This window comes from Nelumbo lutea, chromosome 6 (assembly GCF_056320005.1).
Source record: "Nelumbo lutea isolate HS-2025 chromosome 6, American lotus-T2T, whole genome shotgun sequence".
In the NCBI taxonomy this organism is placed as follows: domain Eukaryota; kingdom Viridiplantae; phylum Streptophyta; class Magnoliopsida; order Proteales; family Nelumbonaceae; genus Nelumbo; species Nelumbo lutea.
In genome coordinates, this window is record NC_142689.1 from 55,885,727 (window position 1) to 55,905,889 (window position 20,163).

Below are 20,163 nucleotides of genomic sequence, written 5' to 3' on the forward strand. Positions count from 1 at the left end.
TATTACATGTTGGCCAGGGTCATCGAATTTCTTCTTTTGTTCTCCCGTGCAAGGTAGGCTTTCCTTCGAATTTGAAAACAGGGCCAGAGTCATCAGATTTCCTCTTTCATGGAAGGTCTCTTTTGTGGAAGGTAGGCTTTCCTTTGGATTCCAAAACAGAGCCATGGAGGGTGAAACAGAGAGGGAAAAACATGGATCTTGGAGGGCAAAAGAGACCTTCTTCCTCGAAGGTCACCGAAAACAACAGGGAAACTCGTTCGTTCTCCCATTCTCCCTTCGCAACAGTAAGGAAACTCAAAAGTAGTTTGTGAAGAGACTCAAAAGGCTAAGCTCTCTCTCGAAGAGGCTCAAAATCCACGTTTGTTCTCCCTACACAATAAGCAGTTTGTGAAGCCTTGGCCTTGAAAGTCATGCTCTATTTAGATTCCATCTACACGCACAAAATGTTTGCACGTGAGACTGCTAATCTACTTGCACGACTAGATTCCGTTTATTGAATGGAGAACGCATCCATTCCGTAATAATATAGATATAATAGATTATTTTGAAAGAAATAAAAATAGATCTGATAGGGATGCAAATGGATCCGATCAAACTCAAATTAGGGTCTATTCGAATCCAATCCGATAGTATAAATCTTGAATCCGATCCAAAGATTTGATCGAATCTCATAAAGGTCAATTTGAATCTGAATATGATGCGATTTAATTCTATAAAATTTAACAAATTATTAAAAAGGGAAAAAACGTAGCGGTCTATATAAAGAAAAACAAAAATGCAATAATACATAAAAGAAATACATATCTATATATATATATATATATATATATATATATATATTCATCATATATATACATGTCTTTTTTATAAAAAATAAATAATATAAAAATTATATATATGCATCAAATTCACATCGGATAGGGGTGATCCAAACGAGATCCTATTTTTAATCGGCTCAAAATCCACTCTATTATTGATGCTGGTAAACTTTTTTTTTTTTCTCTTGCGTGTATAATAGACCAATGGAAACAACGATCACTCGATACTGAAATACGCGCACGGGTATGTCATCAGAGACAACCAGATCGGACGGTTAAAATTAATGGATTAGAAGTGAAAAAAAGATAAAATAAAAAAGCTAAAAAGACAAAAAACCCACCTTCCCTGTTCCCAGTTCCCTCTCCATTTTCCTCCCATCAGAAAACGGGTTGAAAGAAACCTCTCAGGCTCTCACATCTGGAATCAAAACCCTTCAAAGGTTTCCTCCAGTCCCTCAAATTTGAAGGTTTAATCTCTTAATCCGAATCCTATATATATTTTGCAAATTATTCATGAAAGTCTTTTATTTTTAAAATAATTTTGTGTCCATAAATTCAGTTTGATTTTGTTCGGTAGTCTATGTTTCCGTATTATTTACTGTTTCTTGGTTTGTATTCTGATCGAGTTTCTCTTGGAGTTTGAATTTTCTCGAGTAATAAGTAATTTTTCATTTGGTTTACCGGGTTTAGCTTTTATTGGTTATTTATGATCTAGGGTTTATCCATAGTTCGTCCAGGCGGAGTAGTTTTTCTTTGGAGCTTTAAGACTTTGGATTTATACACGTATTTCTAAGATCATCAATTTGGGTTGTTTTCTTTGTTTTTGTTGGGTAAAGATGGCCATCTATCATTAATCGTCGAATATCTGTTTAAACAAAAGCTGTAGTTAATGTTGAAACTCATAATGACTTCCATCGTTTTGTTGGATGTTTACTTAGTTCAGTTGACTCTTGTAAAGTTCATCAGTCAATATCTAACCATTCAATATCTAAGACGCTCTATCAATTAGAGTTGATAGTTGTGATTAAAAACATAGTAAAAGAGTTAGTGTACAAGAGCTGTAGTTGCAGATCTTCTTGACCTTGGATGGAGTTATACTTGCACGGTTGCACCACCAAAAAGAACTAGAAGAACTGCATTTCTAGGCTATATGGAATCAAGCTGCACAAAAGAAAAATACAATTTTAGAATGTCTATTGAAATTGGTAGTTGTTTACATTATAGCAAAACTGGAAGCCTTATACAAATTTCTTGCCCTAGTTTCAGGATTTCTAGTGGCTCTTTAACATAATACCCATTTGTGGTACAGCTTTATATATCACAAGTTTCAAATTTCTCTTAAATGAATAGCTTAAGACCAATTTCTGCCAAACCAAATTTAACAAGTTTTAGTTTGAAAATTCAAGAAGAATCCAAAACTAAGGACTACAATTGTAGATTTATATGTGGGCTGCATTTCTTGTCATAATTCCCCTAAATCTCACTTGGTTCCTATGATATTGGCCTTTCAACGGGTAACCAAACAAGTATTTCAATGATAGTAAAAATGAGGGCACTTGCATGTTTTTGTCATAAACAAATTAAATTCATTGTGCAAGCTTAACTTAATCATGTCTTTAAATTTTCATTCCTTTCATTCACATCTTGCATTGAGTTTATTCTTTAGTCTTATGTAGTGATCTTTGTATCACAGATGGACCATATTTTATTAATTGCATGATTGTTCCCTGCTGCATTAAGCCCATAGGCTGTTCCTTTTCCTTTTATTGGAGTTGTTTACTGTCTCTCCTTTAACAAATATGAACCTAATTTCTAACCTTACCAAACTTATTTGCAGAACCAATGCCCTTGGGAGGGATTTTGAGTTCTAAATCATGTTTAGTCTCCAGAAAGTATTCCTAGTTTCTTTAGATGAACAAAACTTATCCAAGTTTTGATGGTTTCACAAAATGGATAAGTGCATTATGTTAAGTAACTTGTTGATAAAGATGATTCCAGGTAAATAATTGGCAGAGTATTGAGGGTGGATATTCAAACACCAGACGCCCAGGCTTGAGATTGAATACTGTCTTTAGCATTCTGGTGACTGACTGTTGACAACTGATCGATGGCCTGTCAAATAAATAAATAAAAAAGATCAGCCAGAGGAAGAAGAATCCAAAGAAGAAAATAAAGTAATGGACCAGTGGAGCCTGCTCATCATTTTAAAAAATCAGACTATTGGATCAGTGACAAAATTTGCCCATGTTTTGATTTTGTTGTATTGATGTATCACCTGTATATTGTGACAATTTCATATTTGGGTGTGGAGATATTGTCATTAGTGGTTTTTCTGATATACATTTGGAGCTATTACCCTAAATACATATAAGGATTAGTTTTCTTAATTACATTACTGTACTATCAGGTCAAAGTCATAGTCCTAAGCCAAGTAATTTCTTATTCCTAATTACTGCATTAGTAGTGTTGACGGTTAGTCTTAAAGTAGGAAAATAAGGGAGAATGGCAGGCTGATCCTTTCCTGTTTTCCAAGAGGAGGGATCCCTAGGGATCAGCTGTATTGGGGGAAAATGAACTATCCCTAGTTATAAGTCCTTCCTTTTCCACTTAATAAAAGTTATTATTATGGATACTGATAAAAAAGTTATTATTATAGATAAAGAATCAAACTTTGTACATGCCCAAGCACATACACACACACATTTGTCTTCTATACAAAATTATGGATGTCCATACGTACATGTATGCATGCAAAGATAGAACGAACATATCAGACCTGATATTTCTTAGAAAGAAAGGAAGAGAATTTGATGCTATACAGCTATGCCTTAAGAGCCAAGAATTCTGCACATTCTTTATTAGTTCTGCCTTTGTAGTTCTGATAAAAATTTCCATAGTTATACACATAACTTGTAACTGTAATGACATATTCACCGGTTCAAATTATTGTTTCCTTTTAAATGCATTGCTGCATTAATCTTGATTGGTACTGCCAAGCACAACTTGTTCACAATATTAGTTTAAATGGGCTTTTCACAGCTTGCATTAATTAGAAGATAAAACAAGATTAAGCAGGGTGTTTTCTTTTATTTTAATATATAAAAGAAAATATTTCCTTCTTACTTCATTTCATACCATGTACATTTATTTGTATGTCTGTCGTGATTATTAGCATGCCCTGGTTCTTGGATTAAAGGTTTCATCTCAAATACAGTTCATTGCAATTAAGAGGTCATGTCAGTGAAAATGGAGGAAGATGTTGACTTCTCAACCCTGAAGTCTCAGCTTAGTGAAACAAGCATCATCTGGAAACAGGAGATTGAGCGACATCAATCTCAGGTGGATGCATTGCAAGCAAAACTTGTGGAGGTAAAGGCTTCTATCCAAGACTCTGGAGAAGATGCAAAGAAAGAATTAGAAGTTCTTTGGAGAAGGGTAAAAACTACTGCAACATTGCTTACATACTTGAAATCAAAGGCTAGAATAATGGCAGTTCCACATTTAGCCCATACTTCATGTGGGATAAGACATCAAGAGGGGGTGGGGCTTGTTGACAAAAATGGCACGCCATTATGTGATTGGTCAAGGGATGTTGATCTTTCTTCCTTTAGCTGCACAGATGAAGAAACATGGATAAGAATTGGCAACAAACAAGGATCATTTGATGAACATGATGGAGCTTATATTGGTGAAATACTTAAGTGTGTTCGCATGGTAACAGATGTCATGGAATCCCTGGTTAAAAGGGTTATTATGGCAGAAACTGAAACAGCAATTGAGAAGGAAAAGGTGACTTTAGGTCAGGAAGAGATTAAAAAGAAGGCACTTCAGATTGAAAGCATGTCAGCAAAAGTTGAGGAGATGGAAAGATTTGCACTGGGTACAAACTGCATTTTGAATGAGATGAGACAGAAGGTGGAAGATATGGTGCAAGAAACATCTAGACAAAGGCAACGAGCTGCAGAAAATGAGCAGGAGCTTTGTCGTGTGAAGCAGGACTTTGAATCCCTAAAGTCTTATGTCAGTAGTCTTATCAGTGTAAGAGAAACACTTCTTTCATCGGAGAAGCAATTTCAAACAATTGAGAGGCTTTTTGAGAGGTGTGTCTGTCTTGATTTGCCTTTACTAATTTTTTCCTCCATACAATATTCCTTTTGAGCTTGATGGATTTCTTGCTATTGTATGCACTGTAGGTTTTAGTTTTTTTTAATTATTTGTATATCTAGTGCTTACATGTATGTAAGGGAGGGCTTTCACTCTGCAACTTTTGGCCTTTTGAGGTGGGGCCCACCTTGAAAGCCCATAAGCAATGTTTGGTAAAAAACCTGAGAGAGCCAAATTTGGTCATCATAGCTGTATTTAGATGGCTCTCTGTGAAAGCCTCTTCCATTTGAGTTTTCAAAGCAGCTGAACCAAAGTTAAGCCCTCCAAAATGGTCAACCTTAAATAGTTTCAGTAAGGCTCTAGTTATGATGATGAAACTCCTTATTTTGTGATTGCATTCTTTTCATGTTTCTATTAAGTGGTCTTCTATATTTTATGGTGCTTATTCTCATGTAAACCAGAGTTTTTTTTTTTTTTTAAATTTTCAAAGTTTTTAGGACTAACATGCATGATGTATTGCTTCAGGTATGGTTTCCATTGTTATGTTGGAAAACTGTGATTTTGATAGGTTAACACTTAGCAATTGCATCATACTTGGTATTAGTTTAAAATCTACCTTACTGGAAAAGAAAAAAACAAACCCAGCAAAGTATGAGAAAACTAGAATGATGAAAACCTCATTGGAACAATAAAGTGGCAAAAATATAAATTTCTCAGCATGGATCTAAATATCCTGTGAGACTGTCCTACTGCTTCTAATATAGTAATGCACATAATTTATACCAAAAACTGTAGACTAGTAATTCCGGTTCACCAAGATTAAATATCTTTTTTTTTTTTGAAAGGTAAGGTATTAAACATCTAAGACCCAGAAATATCACACTATTATCCCGTGTCATACTCTAATACACTTTTTGGTTCTCTAACCAAATTAATTGACTGTATTCATGATTATAAATTAATAGTAAATGCCATATCAGGTTTCATTCCCATAGGGGTAGGAAGCATTAAAATATGGTTAAGCTATGTAAGTAATCTAAGCAGCAGAAGATTGCAAGGTGCCAACCAGCTGGTTGGTAAGGTTTCCTGCTGGTCGTAGCGGAGACTTGGGATCAAATCCTACCTGCACCTGAGTTGGGGGTTGGACTATCCCCTGTTGTGTAGCCCTTAAAAAGATATCAAAAAAAAAAAAAAAGTAAGCAGCAGAAGACTATTCTAGAAAATTGAAAAAAAACTATAAATACTATATAGTGGATTAGTAACCAGCTTTTAGCTAAGTTGGCAGCTTATTGGCTCTAGCAAAAGGGGGAAGTTAGTGTGGTGTTTAATCCCTATGGCAGTTTCTTGGTGCATCTGGTATGAGAGAAACACCTAGGTCTTTCAGAGCTCATCTTCTTCTTTTCAACAAGTGTTAGGGAGTATTAAAGGGAGGCTGTGCTATTGGATGGCAGTTCACAAAGATTTCAGAAGGTTATCATACAGCAGATTTGTATTTTGATCAGTATTGCACGGCAGATTTTTTATAAGGATATTTTGTTCTATTGTTGATCTTTCTCCTTTCTGTTTTTGATTTATACATTCCCATGTACAGGGCATCGGTGTACATGGTATATATATTTATATATATAATTTACCTTCTTAAAAATTACTATACAGTGGATTCTAGTAACTTGGAGAATATTGAATTTTTAGCTAGTGGTGTTTAATCCCTATGGGCTATGGCAGTTTCTTGGTGCATCTGGTATGAGAGAAACACCTGGGTCTTTCAGTGCTGATCTTCTTCTGATCAAGAAGCGTTGGGGAGTATTAAAGGGAGGCTGTGCTCCTGGCAGTTCACAAAGATTTCGGAAGGTTGTCATACAGCAGATTTGTTTTTTGATCAGTATCATACAGCAGGTTTGTTTTTTGATCAGTATCATACAGCAGGTTATTGGCTTAAGCAAAAGGGGGAAGGTTGTGTGGTGTTTAATCCCTATGGCGGTTTTTTGGTGCATCTGGTATGAGAGAAACACCTGGGTCTTTCGGAGCTCTTCTTCTGATCAAGAAGTGTTAGGGTTCACAAAGATTTCAAAAGGTTGCATACAGCAGATTTGTTTTTGGGGGGCATGTGGAGTCTAATCATCCTGGCTAAGTGAATCCCATATTTGATGTGATAATACATGTCTTACAATTTTGTGTTGATCGACCCAAAATGTTTCAGGTAGAACACAATGGTACCAAAGAACTAGTGAAGTAGTGAGTGACAAAAATTTTATTTGTCATTTCTTCTACTGTGACAAGGGTTTAGAGGTTGGTTCTGGGAAATGACCTAGTTAACTCCATTGTTGTGTATATTCTAGGCTTTTGCTGTTCTTAGCATCCTTTTCCACTGGTTGCTTATCATATTTTCTGCCACCAGGCTGCCAGTAGATCCAATTCTAGTGCCAAGCTGTCCAGAGTCACTAATACTTGTCATGTGGACCTTGTCCTTTAGATTTTCTAAACATTAACAGTTGATACCAACATGTTAGTGTCACAAGTCCTGCCAATGCAAGGGTTCCCAGCCTTTAATTTCCTTAATTTAATTACTTGGCTTATCTCCTTCAATATAATTGGAATCTAGAGTGATGGTTGATGCTTTCTGCAAACAAACAAAGAACAGTCATCTTCATTCCATCCACCCTATCATGTCCAACAATTTCATCTGTACAGTAACCTGAATTTCTGCTTCTTCCATTATATTCATTCTTCATGCATTTAAATTGATCTATACTTCAATGTCTTCCTCATTGTCATATGCTTTACTGTCTTCAACATTGTTACTGTGGCAGCAATGTCAACCAGTATATGAACAAAGAACATGCATTGGAGAGAGAGAATGAAGGCATTAAAAATTAAATAATATGCAGGAGCTCAGTATTGTCATTGAGATTATAGGACTGGAATAATGCCTTTATATTTGACCTCTCTTGCCATATAATTTTTTTTATCAGTCTATCAAGGTTCAAAGTATCGGAAACACAAGGTGTATCGAAAAGGTAATTTTAAGAGACGTATCGAGATGCGCTTTGGAAACGCATAGATACGGATGGAAAATCAAGATACACATGGATACATTAGAAAATCCAAAAAAAAATCCTTAAAAATATGAATAACAACAAAAATGAGTTGTATGTGATTATAACTAATTTATTTAAACATGAAAACCATTCTTTAATGATTTATATAAAGTATTGGGATATGATTAGTAACCGTTGAAAAAATAATAGAACTAAAATGAATGTGTGTGTATATATACTAATATTTATTAGTTAATGCTTTTTAAGTCATTTATTAGTTAATATTTATTATATATATATATTTAGATAATATTTTGATGAGTTACCGCTCACCTCGGAAGCCCCTTTGAGGGTGGCTTAACCTCCTGAAACAGAAGATGAAGGGGAAGAAGAGAAGGGAAGGTAGGAAGAGGATGGACTCAGAGAGAGAAAAACAAAGGGATATTCATTCACACCTTTTATTATATGATTATGGCCTTATATAGCTGGCCTACAGGTGTAATCATAGAGGGAATATCCTCTGATTGCAGGGTAACTAACTCTGGAAGATATCATGGAGGGAATATCCTCTGGCTGCAGAGTAACCAATTCTGAGTGTAACAACTCTGGGCTCTGTCGCGTGTCCTTTCTGTCTCTTTTGAACTGCTGATGGGTCGTGGTCTGCTCCACTCCCATAGTTGGGTTCAGGGGGAGTGTTTGTGTCCCAACAATTCCTCCCTCCTTAGCATTGACCTTGCCCTCAAGGTCTAGGTTTGGAAACCTCTCGTTCAGCCTTAGATAAGGTTCCCAAGTGGCGTCTTTTGGAGGCAGCCCGGCCCATTCTACCTTGGCTTCTGGCACAACTTGCCCACCTTGTCGAACCCAACGGAAATCCATAATTCTGATAGGCTTTGTGTAAATGTCCCCTTCCTCAGTGAACAGGGGTAAGTTGGATGAGATAGGAGTATGATTTCCCATAGCTTTCTTGAGAAGTGAGATGTGAAACACCGGATGAAGCTTTGAGGTAGCAGGGAGGTCCAATCTGTAAGCAACAAGGCCCACTCTCTCTAGCACCTTATAGGGCCCATAATACCTGGGAGCTAGCTTGTGCCAAGCCTGTCTTACCACTGAGACCTGATGGTAAGGTTGGAGCTTAAGGTAGACAAAATCACCCACCCGAAACTCTAATGGGCGGTGGTGAAAGTCATAGCAGACCTTCATTCGTTGTTGGGCTTTTGTCAAGTTGGTCTTAAGCAGTCTAAGGATCTCGTCTCTTGCTAGTAGGTGGGTCTCTACTTTTGCCACCTTGGACGACCCATATTCATAAGGTAATATGGGAGGGGGTTCTCTGCCATATAGAGCCTTGAAGGGTGTCATTCCTGCAGCCAATTGATAAGTCGAGTTGTACAAGTATTCTGCCCATGGGAGCCAGTGGGCCCACTGTCTAGGCTTCTCCCCTATGAAGCATCTAAGGTAGGTTTCTAAGCATCGATTAAGAACTTCAGTCTGTCCATCAGTCTGCGGGTGATAACTTGTGGACGAGTGCAGTTGGGTTCCTTACAATCGGAAGTATTCCTTCCAGAATGAACTCAGGAAGGCAGGTTCACGGTCCGAGACAATGGATCTTGGTGTTCCATGCAGTTTTGTGACGTTCCGTATGAAGATGTCAGCCACCATTGCTGCGGTGTAAGGGTGAGGCAATGCAGAGAAATGGCTGTACTTGGTGAGACGGTCAACCACTACCATGATAACCCCCTTCCCTGCAGAACGGGGAAGTCCCGTGATGAAGTCCATGGAGAGGTCTTCTCACACTTGCTCTGGAATCTTGAGGGGTTGTAGAAGGCCCGCGAGAGACTGTGAGGAGTATTTTTGCTGTTGGTAGGTTTGGCATTCGGATACATAGTGCAACACATCCTTGCGCATTCCTACCCAATGGTAGTGGCTGCTGAGCCTCTTAGGGTCCGTAGCACCCCTGAATGTCCTCCCAACGCGGAATCATGAAACAACCTTAACAGTTCAGTTTTGTGGGCGGAATTTGGAGCAACCACAAACCTGCCCCTAAAGAAAAGATCAGGTCCTACAATTTGGTAACACACAACCTAGGAAGGGTCACGTCTCCACTTATCCCTAATGTCCTGTAGCTGCGGATCAGACCTGGCTTCTTGTCGTATAGCTTCAAACAAGGGAAAACTGGGCTGAGAGTAGGTCAGTTGGGCTAGCTCTTCTACCCGTGATAAGGCATCAGCTACTCAGTTTGTGGGCCTAGGCTTATACTCTATGTGGTAGTCAAATCCCATCAGTTTACTAAGCCATTTTTGTTGCTCCGGGGTGTGCACCCTTTGTTCTGCTATGTACTTCAAACTTCGTTGGTCTGTTCTTATAATAAATTGGCGTCCCAATAGGTATGTACACCATTTCTGTACTGCCATTACCACAACCATCATTTCCTTGACATAAGTGGACTGATTTTGGTGAGCTGCTGAGAGAGCCTTGTTGAAATAAGCAATGGGCTGCCCTTTCTGCATCAGGATGGCCCCTACCCCTACACCCAATGCATCACACTCTATCTCAAAGGGCTGAGAGAAGTTCGGAAGAGTGAGGACTGGAGGACTAGAAACTGCTATCTTCAAATCTTCAAAGGCCCGTTGGGCATCATCAGCCCAACCGAAAGAATCCTTCTTTAACAGACGCGTTAGAGGGGCGGCCATAAATCCATACCCCTTAATGAAGCGCTTATAATAACCGGTAAGCCCAAGAAAACCCCTGAGAGCCTTTACAGTAGTGGGCTTGGGCCACTTTTGGATGGCATCTATCTTTTCTGGGTCTGCCATGACCCGCCCTGCTGCAACCACATGGCCTAAGTACTGAATCTATCTTTGTCCAAAGGAACACTTTGTCATTTTGGCATGTAACTGGTGCTCCCTTAGAGTTGTGAGGGTAAGTTTCAGATGTTCCATATGGGTGTCCCAATCCCTGCTGTAAACCAGAATGTCATCGAAAAACACTAGAATAAATCGCCTTAGGAATGGCCTAAAGATGTCATTCATGAGGGCCTGAAAGGTGGAGGGGGCGTTGGTGAGTCCAAATGGCATAACTAGAAACTCATAATGGCCGTCGTGGGTTCTAAAGACTGTCTTGTGGATGTCAGCCTGGTGAACCCGGATCTGATGATACCCAGATCGCAGGTCTAGTTTGGAGAACACTTGTGCTTCCCCTAACTCGTCCAGCAATTCATAAATGAGGGGTATCGGAAACTTGTCCTTCACTGTAATTTGATTCAGGGCCCGGTAATCTACGCAAAAACGCCAACTACCATCCTTCTTCACTAGGAGTACATGGGATGAAAAAGGGCTGGTGCTGGTCTGTATATGCCCTTTGTCCAATAGCTCTCTTACTGCCTTCTCAATTTCTAGCTTCTGGAAATAAGGGTATCTATATGGCCTCACATTGGCCAGTTTGGAATCTGGTAAGAGGGGTATCTGATGGTCATGAGCCCGGGGTGGAGGTAATTGGTTCGGTTCCTTGAATATGTCACCAAACTGATCGAGTATCGATTGTAAGGCCTCGTGTTGGGCTTCCGTGGGTTGGTCACAACCCTGATTGTTTAAAATTGGGACCGTGGGCCGAATGCCTAAGTGCATAAATAAGGGCTGTCCAGCATCATTGGAGGCCCGTATCATGGAAGCTAAAGTATCACCTTGGGGACTAGGGGGCCGCACCCCTTGTAAATGACAAGTCTGACCATCCTGGTAAAAATCCATTGTCATTTTGGCCCAACCACAAAGTGCAGGACCTAGGCCACGTAACCAATGAATTCCCAAAATAATATCAGCCCCCGAGAATTCCAATGGGTTTAGATCTACCACGAAATTATGGCCCTGTATGAGGATCTTTTCCTTCTTACATACACCATCACATAACATCTGACTCCCATTAGCCACATGGATCGAAAAGAGAGGAGTGGGTTGTATAGTCATACCTAGTTGCTTAGCCAAACGACAAGTGATGAAATTCAGGGTAGAGACACTGTCAATCAAGATCATCATAGACCGACCAACCAATCTTCCTTCTACTTGCATGGACTGACGAGGGTTGAGGCCCATGAGAGCATGTAAGGAGATCTTGGCTCCGACAGGTTATGGTTCGTCTGATATCAGTTTACAGTCTTCTATGTGCTTTGGTTCTGCCCCTTTTGGCTCTTCCTCTGTCTGAAGGAGAAACACTCGCTGGACCCAACACTTATGGCCCGGCCCAAACTTGTCATCATAGTTGTAACAGAGGTCCTTCTTGCGTCGGGCCTGCATCTTAGCCCATGAGAGGCGTTTGAAGGGCATAGTGGGCCTGGGCAAAATGGGCTTCTGAGAATCCCCAACTTGTTTCATGGGTTGCTGATCGGTCCGTTGGGTAACCCTCACATTTGGGTAGGACAGCTTGCTGGCTCTGCGCATGTTGTTGATTTTCTCTTCTTGCAGGCGAGCCAAACCCACCGCAGTCATGACTGTCGCTGGACGGAGAGCCCTCACCTCCAGGCGGATATCCTCTTTGAGGCCTCCCACAAAACACCCCACTAAGGCCTTCTCCAGCCATCCATGTACCCTGGTTTCCATTCTCTCGAACTCGAGCTGGTAGTCTGCTACCGTCCCAGTCTGCTTTAACCGAGTGAGGAGTTCGTCGTAATCCACGAACGACGTCGACCCAAAACGGATGCATAGAGCTTCAGTGAACTCCACCCAAGTTACTTGAGGATGGTTTTGACGATACCATTGGAACCTAATAATCGCATCTCCTTCTAGGTGAATGGAAGTGATGGAGACGTGCTGGTGTGAAGGGATTTCGTGGTACTCGAAAAATCTTTCTGCTTTGAAGATCCAAGGAATGGGATCTCCATCAGAATAGTTGGGAAAGTTGATCTTAGTGACTTTTCTGGTGGGGTAATACCTAGTTCTTTGGCTGCTGGAAGTAGAGGCTTCCGCCCCTGCTGGGTGACTAGTCTCGCTGGATTGTTGCTGAGAGGCGATGTTGGAGACGACCACTTTGAGTTCCCTGAGTTCGTTCAGCACTTGGTGGAGCCCAATCTCAAGCCGGTCGACTCAATCATCCATGGTAGAGGAACGTGCTTGCGGCATAGCTGGCTTGCGATCTGGATAGCCTGGCTCTGATACCAACTTGATGAGTTACTGCTCACCTCGGAAGCCCCTTCGAGGGTGGCTTAACTTCCTGAAACAGAAGATGAAGGGGAAGAAGAGAAGGGAAGGTAGGAAGAGGATGGACTCAGAGAGAGAAAAATGAAAGGATATTCATTCACACCTTTTATTATATGATTATGGCCTTATATAGCTGGCCTACAGGTGTAATCATAGAGGGAATATCCTCTGATTGCAGGGTAACTAACTCTGGAAGATATCATGGAGGGAATATCCTCTGGCTACAGAGTAACCAACTCTGAGTGTAACTAACTCTGGGGCTCTGTTGCGTGTCCTTTCTGTCTCCTTGTGAACTACTGATGGGTCGTGGTCTGCTCCACTCCCATAGTTGGGTTCGGGGGGAGTGTTTGGGTCCCAACATATTTATTATATATACAAGTTAGTATATACCTTAATTTTTAATAAATAAATATAATTTGTATTCATCTTATTATTATATAAATATTAATAATCAAATTTTAGCATTTGTTGGGAAACACATCCACCAATAAAAAAACATGTTGCTTTAATAAGCAATTGAGGTTGGCATAATGGTTAATTAATTATTGTTGTAAGAAAATGACTTGGGTTCAAAACTTGTTACATTCGGTCTGTGCTTTTTAACAAGTTATTTGACTTAAATAACATTTAATGACATATTAATTGCCGTAGTTAAAGGTAACTCAAATGAGCATTTAATTAAATAATATTAGCATTTAGTGACATCTCAAACTTTAAGGCTTAATTAAAATTGACATTAATGAGATAGAGAAGAGATAAATTAAATTTAAATTTAAAAAGGAGAGGGAAATTAAATTCGGCTGATACATAGTGTGTATTGGACCGTTTCGGGTTGTATGGGCCGATACATACCTGAAACAGTTCGATACGAGGCCGATACATACCCGAAATGGTTTGATACGAGGTCGATACGAATGAAAAAATACGAAACCATCTAATTATACATGTTTCGTGTATCGGAACCCTTCCGAAACGATACGTATCGGCCCGTATCGGCCGATACGTTGCGAAATTTAAAACCTTGGTCTCTATTGCCATACATTTCTTATTTCCCTTTCGCTCTATTTTTTGGTAGTCTTTGTCCTTGCATGAAAGTTCTTCAAGGTGCTTTATAAAACCGTTTCTCAGCAAGCATGTTGAATTGTACCTAAGGTACTTGCCTCCCAGATGGCCTCTTTTCTTGCTCCTCTTTCTTCAAAGTACTTGCCTCACCTAACCTTCTAGGTGGGATGTTCCCTGTGAAGAAATTTGGAGCAAGCCTATTCCCCCAAAGATCCAAGCCTTTTGTTAGGAAGTATTCCTTGGTAAGGTAAACACTTGTGATATGCTGCAGAAAAGGAGGCCATATATTTGCCTTTCTCCTCATGTGTGTTCTTTGTGTAAGGAAAGTGGTCAGACCCTTTATCATTTAATGATATCCTATTCTTTTGTGCATCAAATCTGGGAATTCTTTTGTACTCTCTTTGGCTGCAGGTGGGTTCCCCCTCAAGATGTGGCAGGATTCTTCAACAATGATTTCTTGAGATAACGAAGGAAAAGAGGGATGGTAATGTGGAAAGCAACAAAGGAAGCAATTTGTTGGGTAACATGGGAAGAGAGGAACGACAAAATTTTCTTGGAAAAAAGTAGAACAATAGGGGAAGTGATTGATAGTATCAAGGTGAAAGTAGCCCATTGGGTAAAATCCTTGGATAGCTTTCAAGTCTTCTCAGTCGTAGGCATTCTAAGAACATGGTCCGAAGTAGCACAATCTTTGAGAGTAAGAGATAAAGTAAGGTTAGAATGGAAACCACCAAAAAGCAATAAAGTAAAGCTGAATTTTGATGGGTGCTCCTTTGGAAATCCAGGCATCTCAGGAACCGGAGGATATTAAGAAATTCTGACAGGAGGATATTGGGAATGTTCTTAGGACCGACTGGCAATGACACTTGCTGAAGGCTGAACTATTGGCATTACTACAAGGGTTAAAGCTAGCCAAACAACTAGGATGCAGACATGTTGAAGTGGAAGGGGACTCAAAAGTAGTAATAGCATGGGCAAAATATAGCAGCCATACCCCATGGACATTTAAACATGTGATTAGGGAAGTGGAGAAGATTGCAAAGGAGGTTGATGCTGAATTTAAATGGGTCCGAAGAAGTGCAAATGGGCTAGCTGATGGATTAGCAAAACAGGGGGCATTGAGACAACAATTATTTTGGGCTGCACTGTAATGAGGGGTAGAATAGAATGATTAAAGGGGATCAACAGTCCCATCACCAAGTTGTATAAACTGCTTTTAATCTGAATTTAATAAGATACATTTTTACTGATAAAAAAAACCGTACCTAAGGTACTCCTTATAAACTTTAACTACTACTTTAAAATTTTTGTAGTCATACCCCTTTTTCTATGTTGGGCCCAAAGTACCCTCTCCTAAGTGGGCATTATAATGCGTTTCTAGGGCTTGGGCTTGGGCGTGACCAGTGTCATCTTAACCTTAGCTAATAAAAGTGAAAATTTGACTCATAATGTTCCTGGGCCACCTCTGTACATGCATCCTTAATTATAGTGTTATGACGATGATGATAACTATCAGAAATAGGTAGTAGTTAATAGTCAAACAAAATAATATGATGTACTTATCAATATATTTTTAAATAATTTTGCAGTCATGTCACCAATATTAGTATTTCTAGAGGTAGACATGTCAGATACTTCTTGACACTTAAGCACCCATGTCACATGAGTTAGGTAACACTAGTTCTCCAACCAAAATTGTTGTTTCATCCATGTTTTTGTTCCAAGTCCATGAAGCTTTTAAGTGCATTTTGGATTGCTGGACAGCTGTGTTCCATCTGAGCAGGTGATGCATAATGTATATCATCCTTCTTATGGGCTCTGTATTGTCATAGGTTGACATTCTTCCACAACAAAATAAATTGATTGTTTGAGTTCAGACAGCAAATTGTATGGTGTCCCAAAAATTACAATTAATGTGATTATTGGACCCATCAATGGGGGATTTCTCTAATCTCACTCAAACAGTATGCCCATCTCCAAAGCCAGAACCGGTCTTCTTGGTCCACATTATAGTGTTAGCCAAGTGTCCAAGAACCAACATTAAAGAAGTTTGTAATCTTCTTGCTATCCTAGCCCTTCTGAGGGGAATTTACACCTTGGATTTGGTGTGTCATCTGCAACTCCAGTTAGCTGATTTAAAGTTTTATTCGTTTATGTTTAGCTTTTAAAATAGAATTACAATGTCGTCAGATTGTTATGCAGGCCAATTACTTTTAGGCCTAGCATCTTTGATAACATGTGGTTGGGTGAGAGCATATGAAGTCAACAAGGTTATCACAACACCTTAGCTTTAGTGTCATCTGTTATGGTAACCTTGTTTATGTATGGAGTTGCCTAAACAACTCTATGGAATACAAATACTGTCACTTCTTGTATCAGCCTATCCAACTTTTCTTTATGTTTGCAAAATAGAGACGGTATGTTGAATGTTCTATATCATACCTTTAATTGTATACTAGCATTCTATATTTAACTTATGCATCGGATTGGATATAAAAATATTCATATATGCATTTTTCTTGATAAGCTCAAGTGATGTATTTCATTAATAAGGTGGAAATGTATGGTCCCCATGTATATATGCATGCATATACACGTACTCGTACAGTAAGATTGCATCGTTATTTTGTAGTTTACCTGTCAGTGCCTAGGCACCAGGTTGTTGCCACATCACCTAGGAAGGTTGTAGCAACTACTTGGTGCCTCATTGCATTGACAATATTGCTATTCCTATGCCAGCTAGATCTGGGTTACCATGATAACTGCCACCAAAAGTAACATGATCTGTCTGTCAACCTGTATGGGAAGCCCTTATCTGATAGTGGTGGTAGAGTGTTGACTGTGGGATTTCAATGAGATTCTAGTGAAGAACAGTAAGAGAAATTCTAGTAGAGCTTTGCTTGGGAGCCAAAACCAACTGAAATTTACTATTGAAATGGCATAGTTCTTGTTTCTTCACAATGTAGATGTGAGGCTGGTTACCAGCTATTTAAGGACATTATTCAAACTAGGGGAGTTGGGGGATATGAGAAAGCAAGATGGCCAATCCTTTCTTTTATTTTGAATATACATGTTGATCTTTCCAAGCACTACATGCCACAAAAGGAAGCATACCATGGCAGAACAATGAAAACCAAGTTTGTTTTTTGGCAAATACATGGGCATTGGGGTTGGAGAATAAAGAATAATAACTTTTGTGTCCAGGGGAATAAAAGCCCAAAGTCCTATAATCAGGGATGGCCAACAAGATATTCACCTTGAGAGGATTAAGTAGTGGCAACGTCCTCAATTTGCACACTCATAATTTGGTTGCACGAGTCGTGTACCATCTTGAATATACTAGCTTGCTTCTTTGATTTCATCTGGATTATAAGCCAACTTGCCTTTTTTTATCAGTATCAGTCAACTTGCCTTTAGAATACTGTTAATAGAACTGAACTTTAATCTAAAAATGAAAGTAGCATAAAAACTATATCATAGGAAATACCTCTTCGAGCCACTTCACTCTATACATGTCTCCAATAAGTTTCTTTTTGGGAGAGTTGATGGTATCCAACTTCCCCAAGATTCATTTAATGCACTTTAGGAAGATTTTGGTATTTGTAGTCTAATTACAGACTTAAAGAGTTTGCTTTGGCCAATGTTTGATTATTCTGGAACTTTTCAACTATAACCATTCTACCATTAAATGAAAATACAAGTTGCTGGTACTTGCAGGAACTTCAATTTCTTATCATTTTCCTTGGTATGGTGAAAACTTTAGTACCTTGCGTCCTCCTTTTAAAACATGTTTTCCTGGCTACATGGTTTTCTTGTGAAAGCAGGCTGGTTGCCAAGACGAATCACTTGGAGGGTGAAAAGATGCGGAAAGAGGCTGAAGTCCAAAAATTGATGGAGGAGAATGTTAGGCTAAGTGCTCTTCTTGACAAGAAAGAGGCCCAACTGTTGGCCATGAATGAACAGTGCAAGGTAATGGCACTGAATGCTTAGTCTAGTTCCTAGCCTAATTCCTTTACCTACCGTTGATCTTTGGCTTGGGGGGGTGTTTCACAAAACACCATTTGCAAATCCACCGGAGTGAGAGTGAGCAAATCTTTTAGATTGCAACCCATGTTTAGGCTCATCATTAAGAGAAAAAATTGTGATATTTGTAAAAGTTCAGTTCCATTGTGTTATTCTCTGATGTACTCGTCTCTTGATCTAAGTTACAAAATTCCAGGCATTGCTGCATGCGTGTAGTGTATTCAACAAACATAAAATCTTTTGTCCATCTTTTTGCTTGTTGTATTTTGAGTTTTTGATGAGGGGTTTGACTATGATACTGGAAAAACTTACTGCCAATCAACTGGTATCATAAAAGAGGTGACCAATCAGGTGGTATTCATGACCAATCAGCTCTTCCTGTATCATGTCTTTCCGGTATCATAGATTTTCCCTTTAACAAGACATTCTCATTTCTCATCCCATGGTAAGTTATCCTCAGCCTTCAACTGTTTACTGCATAAATGCACTGCAGAGGGAGGGCGACTGAAGATTATTCATCTCCAGCTTGTTGCTATTCTATGGACTGGATGCACCAACTCATGTTGATGCGTTGGGGCTCACCATGGTCCTCATGACTTTGAGATATGCGAAAGCCGAAAGGGTTTATTACTTTATTTTCGAAGAGGCTATTCTTTTTTTATTTAATTTCTTTGACGGACTACACAACAGGAGTAGCCCGAAGCCCATTCCCCAACCCAGGTGCAGGCAGGATTTGATCCCAAGTCTTTGTTACGACCAGCAGGAGACCTTACCAGCCAGTTGATTGGCATCTCATGCTGAGGTATCCTGAATTGCCACATGTTGATGGATGGGGATTGTGATCCATCATTCTGAGGAAAATCAAACCACCTACAACCTCAGTTTATATGAGGCTTTATAAGATGGCATTAAGTGCTCTATTAGCCTTACTGGTTTCTTAGAGGCTAGAACTAAAAAAGATTAAAAAATTTTATCTTTAGGCTCCATTTGGAAGGAGTACAAATACAAATATATAGAGTGCAAAACCTTGTATTTTGTGAGTCTGGATCTCCTGCCTATGAGAATTCTGCCAATGTTTACTCACATAGCATCGCAACCACACATGAAGAATATCAGATCCTTCTGTATAGTATTATGCAGGGGGAGATGTTCCCAATTCACGGAGATAGTGTGTTATGAGTAGATGTGGGCAGAGTTTTTGTGGGCAGATCTTGTGTCGTATTCTGTATGTATTTACACTACATATTTGTATTCGTAATCCTTCCAAATCGAGTATTAGTGCTAAAATTGGAAGCATACACTAAAAGGTCTCTCCTGTTTACAGTTTTAGCTATTTGTAGGCTGCGGAACCAATTATAACATTCCACACCAGTTATAAAATACATGGGGTCTACAATCATTCAACCTCTCTTGCTGATGACACTACCGATGTGAATTTTACAATGAGTGTCAATGTCATCATAATAATAAGATTTATGAGGTGTCTTCCCTTTAGCAACGTCCTGGTTCACTAATATATGGGTGTTCAACTTCACTGAGGAAAAATGGGGGCTACTCCAATTGTTACTTGTATTGTGCTAGGCTTCCGATTTCAAGTCTAGGAAGTACAAGCATTGTTGTGACTTTATAATTCTCTCTCCTTGATGCCGACTACAACATTCAAGAACAAGTGCTAAATCCAGAGCTGACACCAGAGGTTTCAGATTGAGACCCTATTAGACGCTTTTGATGCATGGATATTGAGATCCACCACTCACCATTGTCAGAGATTACCTGAAGCTGAAGCTGAAAGGAAAGAAATTTATTGAAGGAAGCTCAACGCCAACGGTGGAGGCCATTAGCTGAGATGGTACCAGCTCATCAACCTCCAAAACCCATGCCCTTCTTGCATGTACTACTCTTTTGTTGTTATTGTAGTTTTTCTGATGCTGAGTT

General features: G+C 39.4%; 1 protein-coding gene across 4 annotated transcripts; it reads left to right on the top strand.

Annotated features, from left to right (window-relative positions):
- The first annotated feature begins 1,126 nt into the window (after window positions 1-1,126).
- On the top strand, window positions 1,127-18,464 carry LOC148848975 (polyamine-modulated factor 1-binding protein). 4 transcript variants are annotated; one of them, XM_088950406.1, is made up of 3 exons: window positions 1,127-1,285; window positions 4,033-4,918; window positions 17,923-18,464. In XM_088950406.1, the coding sequence occupies exons 2-3, from the start codon at window positions 4,053-4,055 to the stop codon at window positions 17,957-17,959; spliced, it is 903 nt and encodes a 300-aa protein (XP_088806532.1). In that variant the 5' UTR covers window positions 1,127-1,285; window positions 4,033-4,052; the 3' UTR covers window positions 17,960-18,464. The 4 variants fall into 4 exon arrangements, with proteins under 4 accessions (XP_088806532.1, XP_088806529.1, XP_088806530.1 ...); XM_088950403.1 differs by having other exon boundaries at window positions 18,030-18,464; XM_088950404.1 differs by having other exon boundaries at window positions 1,158-1,285; window positions 3,991-4,918; window positions 18,030-18,464.
- The last annotated feature ends 1,699 nt before the right edge of the window (window positions 18,465-20,163 follow it).

Coding starts and splice junctions, on each gene's coding strand:
- LOC148848975 (XM_088950403.1), top strand. CDS start 4,053: ATGTCAGTGAAAATGGAGGAAGATGTTGACTTCTCAACCCTGAAGTCT. Junction 4,919..18,029: donor ATTGAGAGGCTTTTTGAGAG/GTGTGTCTGTCT, acceptor TTGTGAAAGCAG/GCTGGTTGCCAAGACGAATC.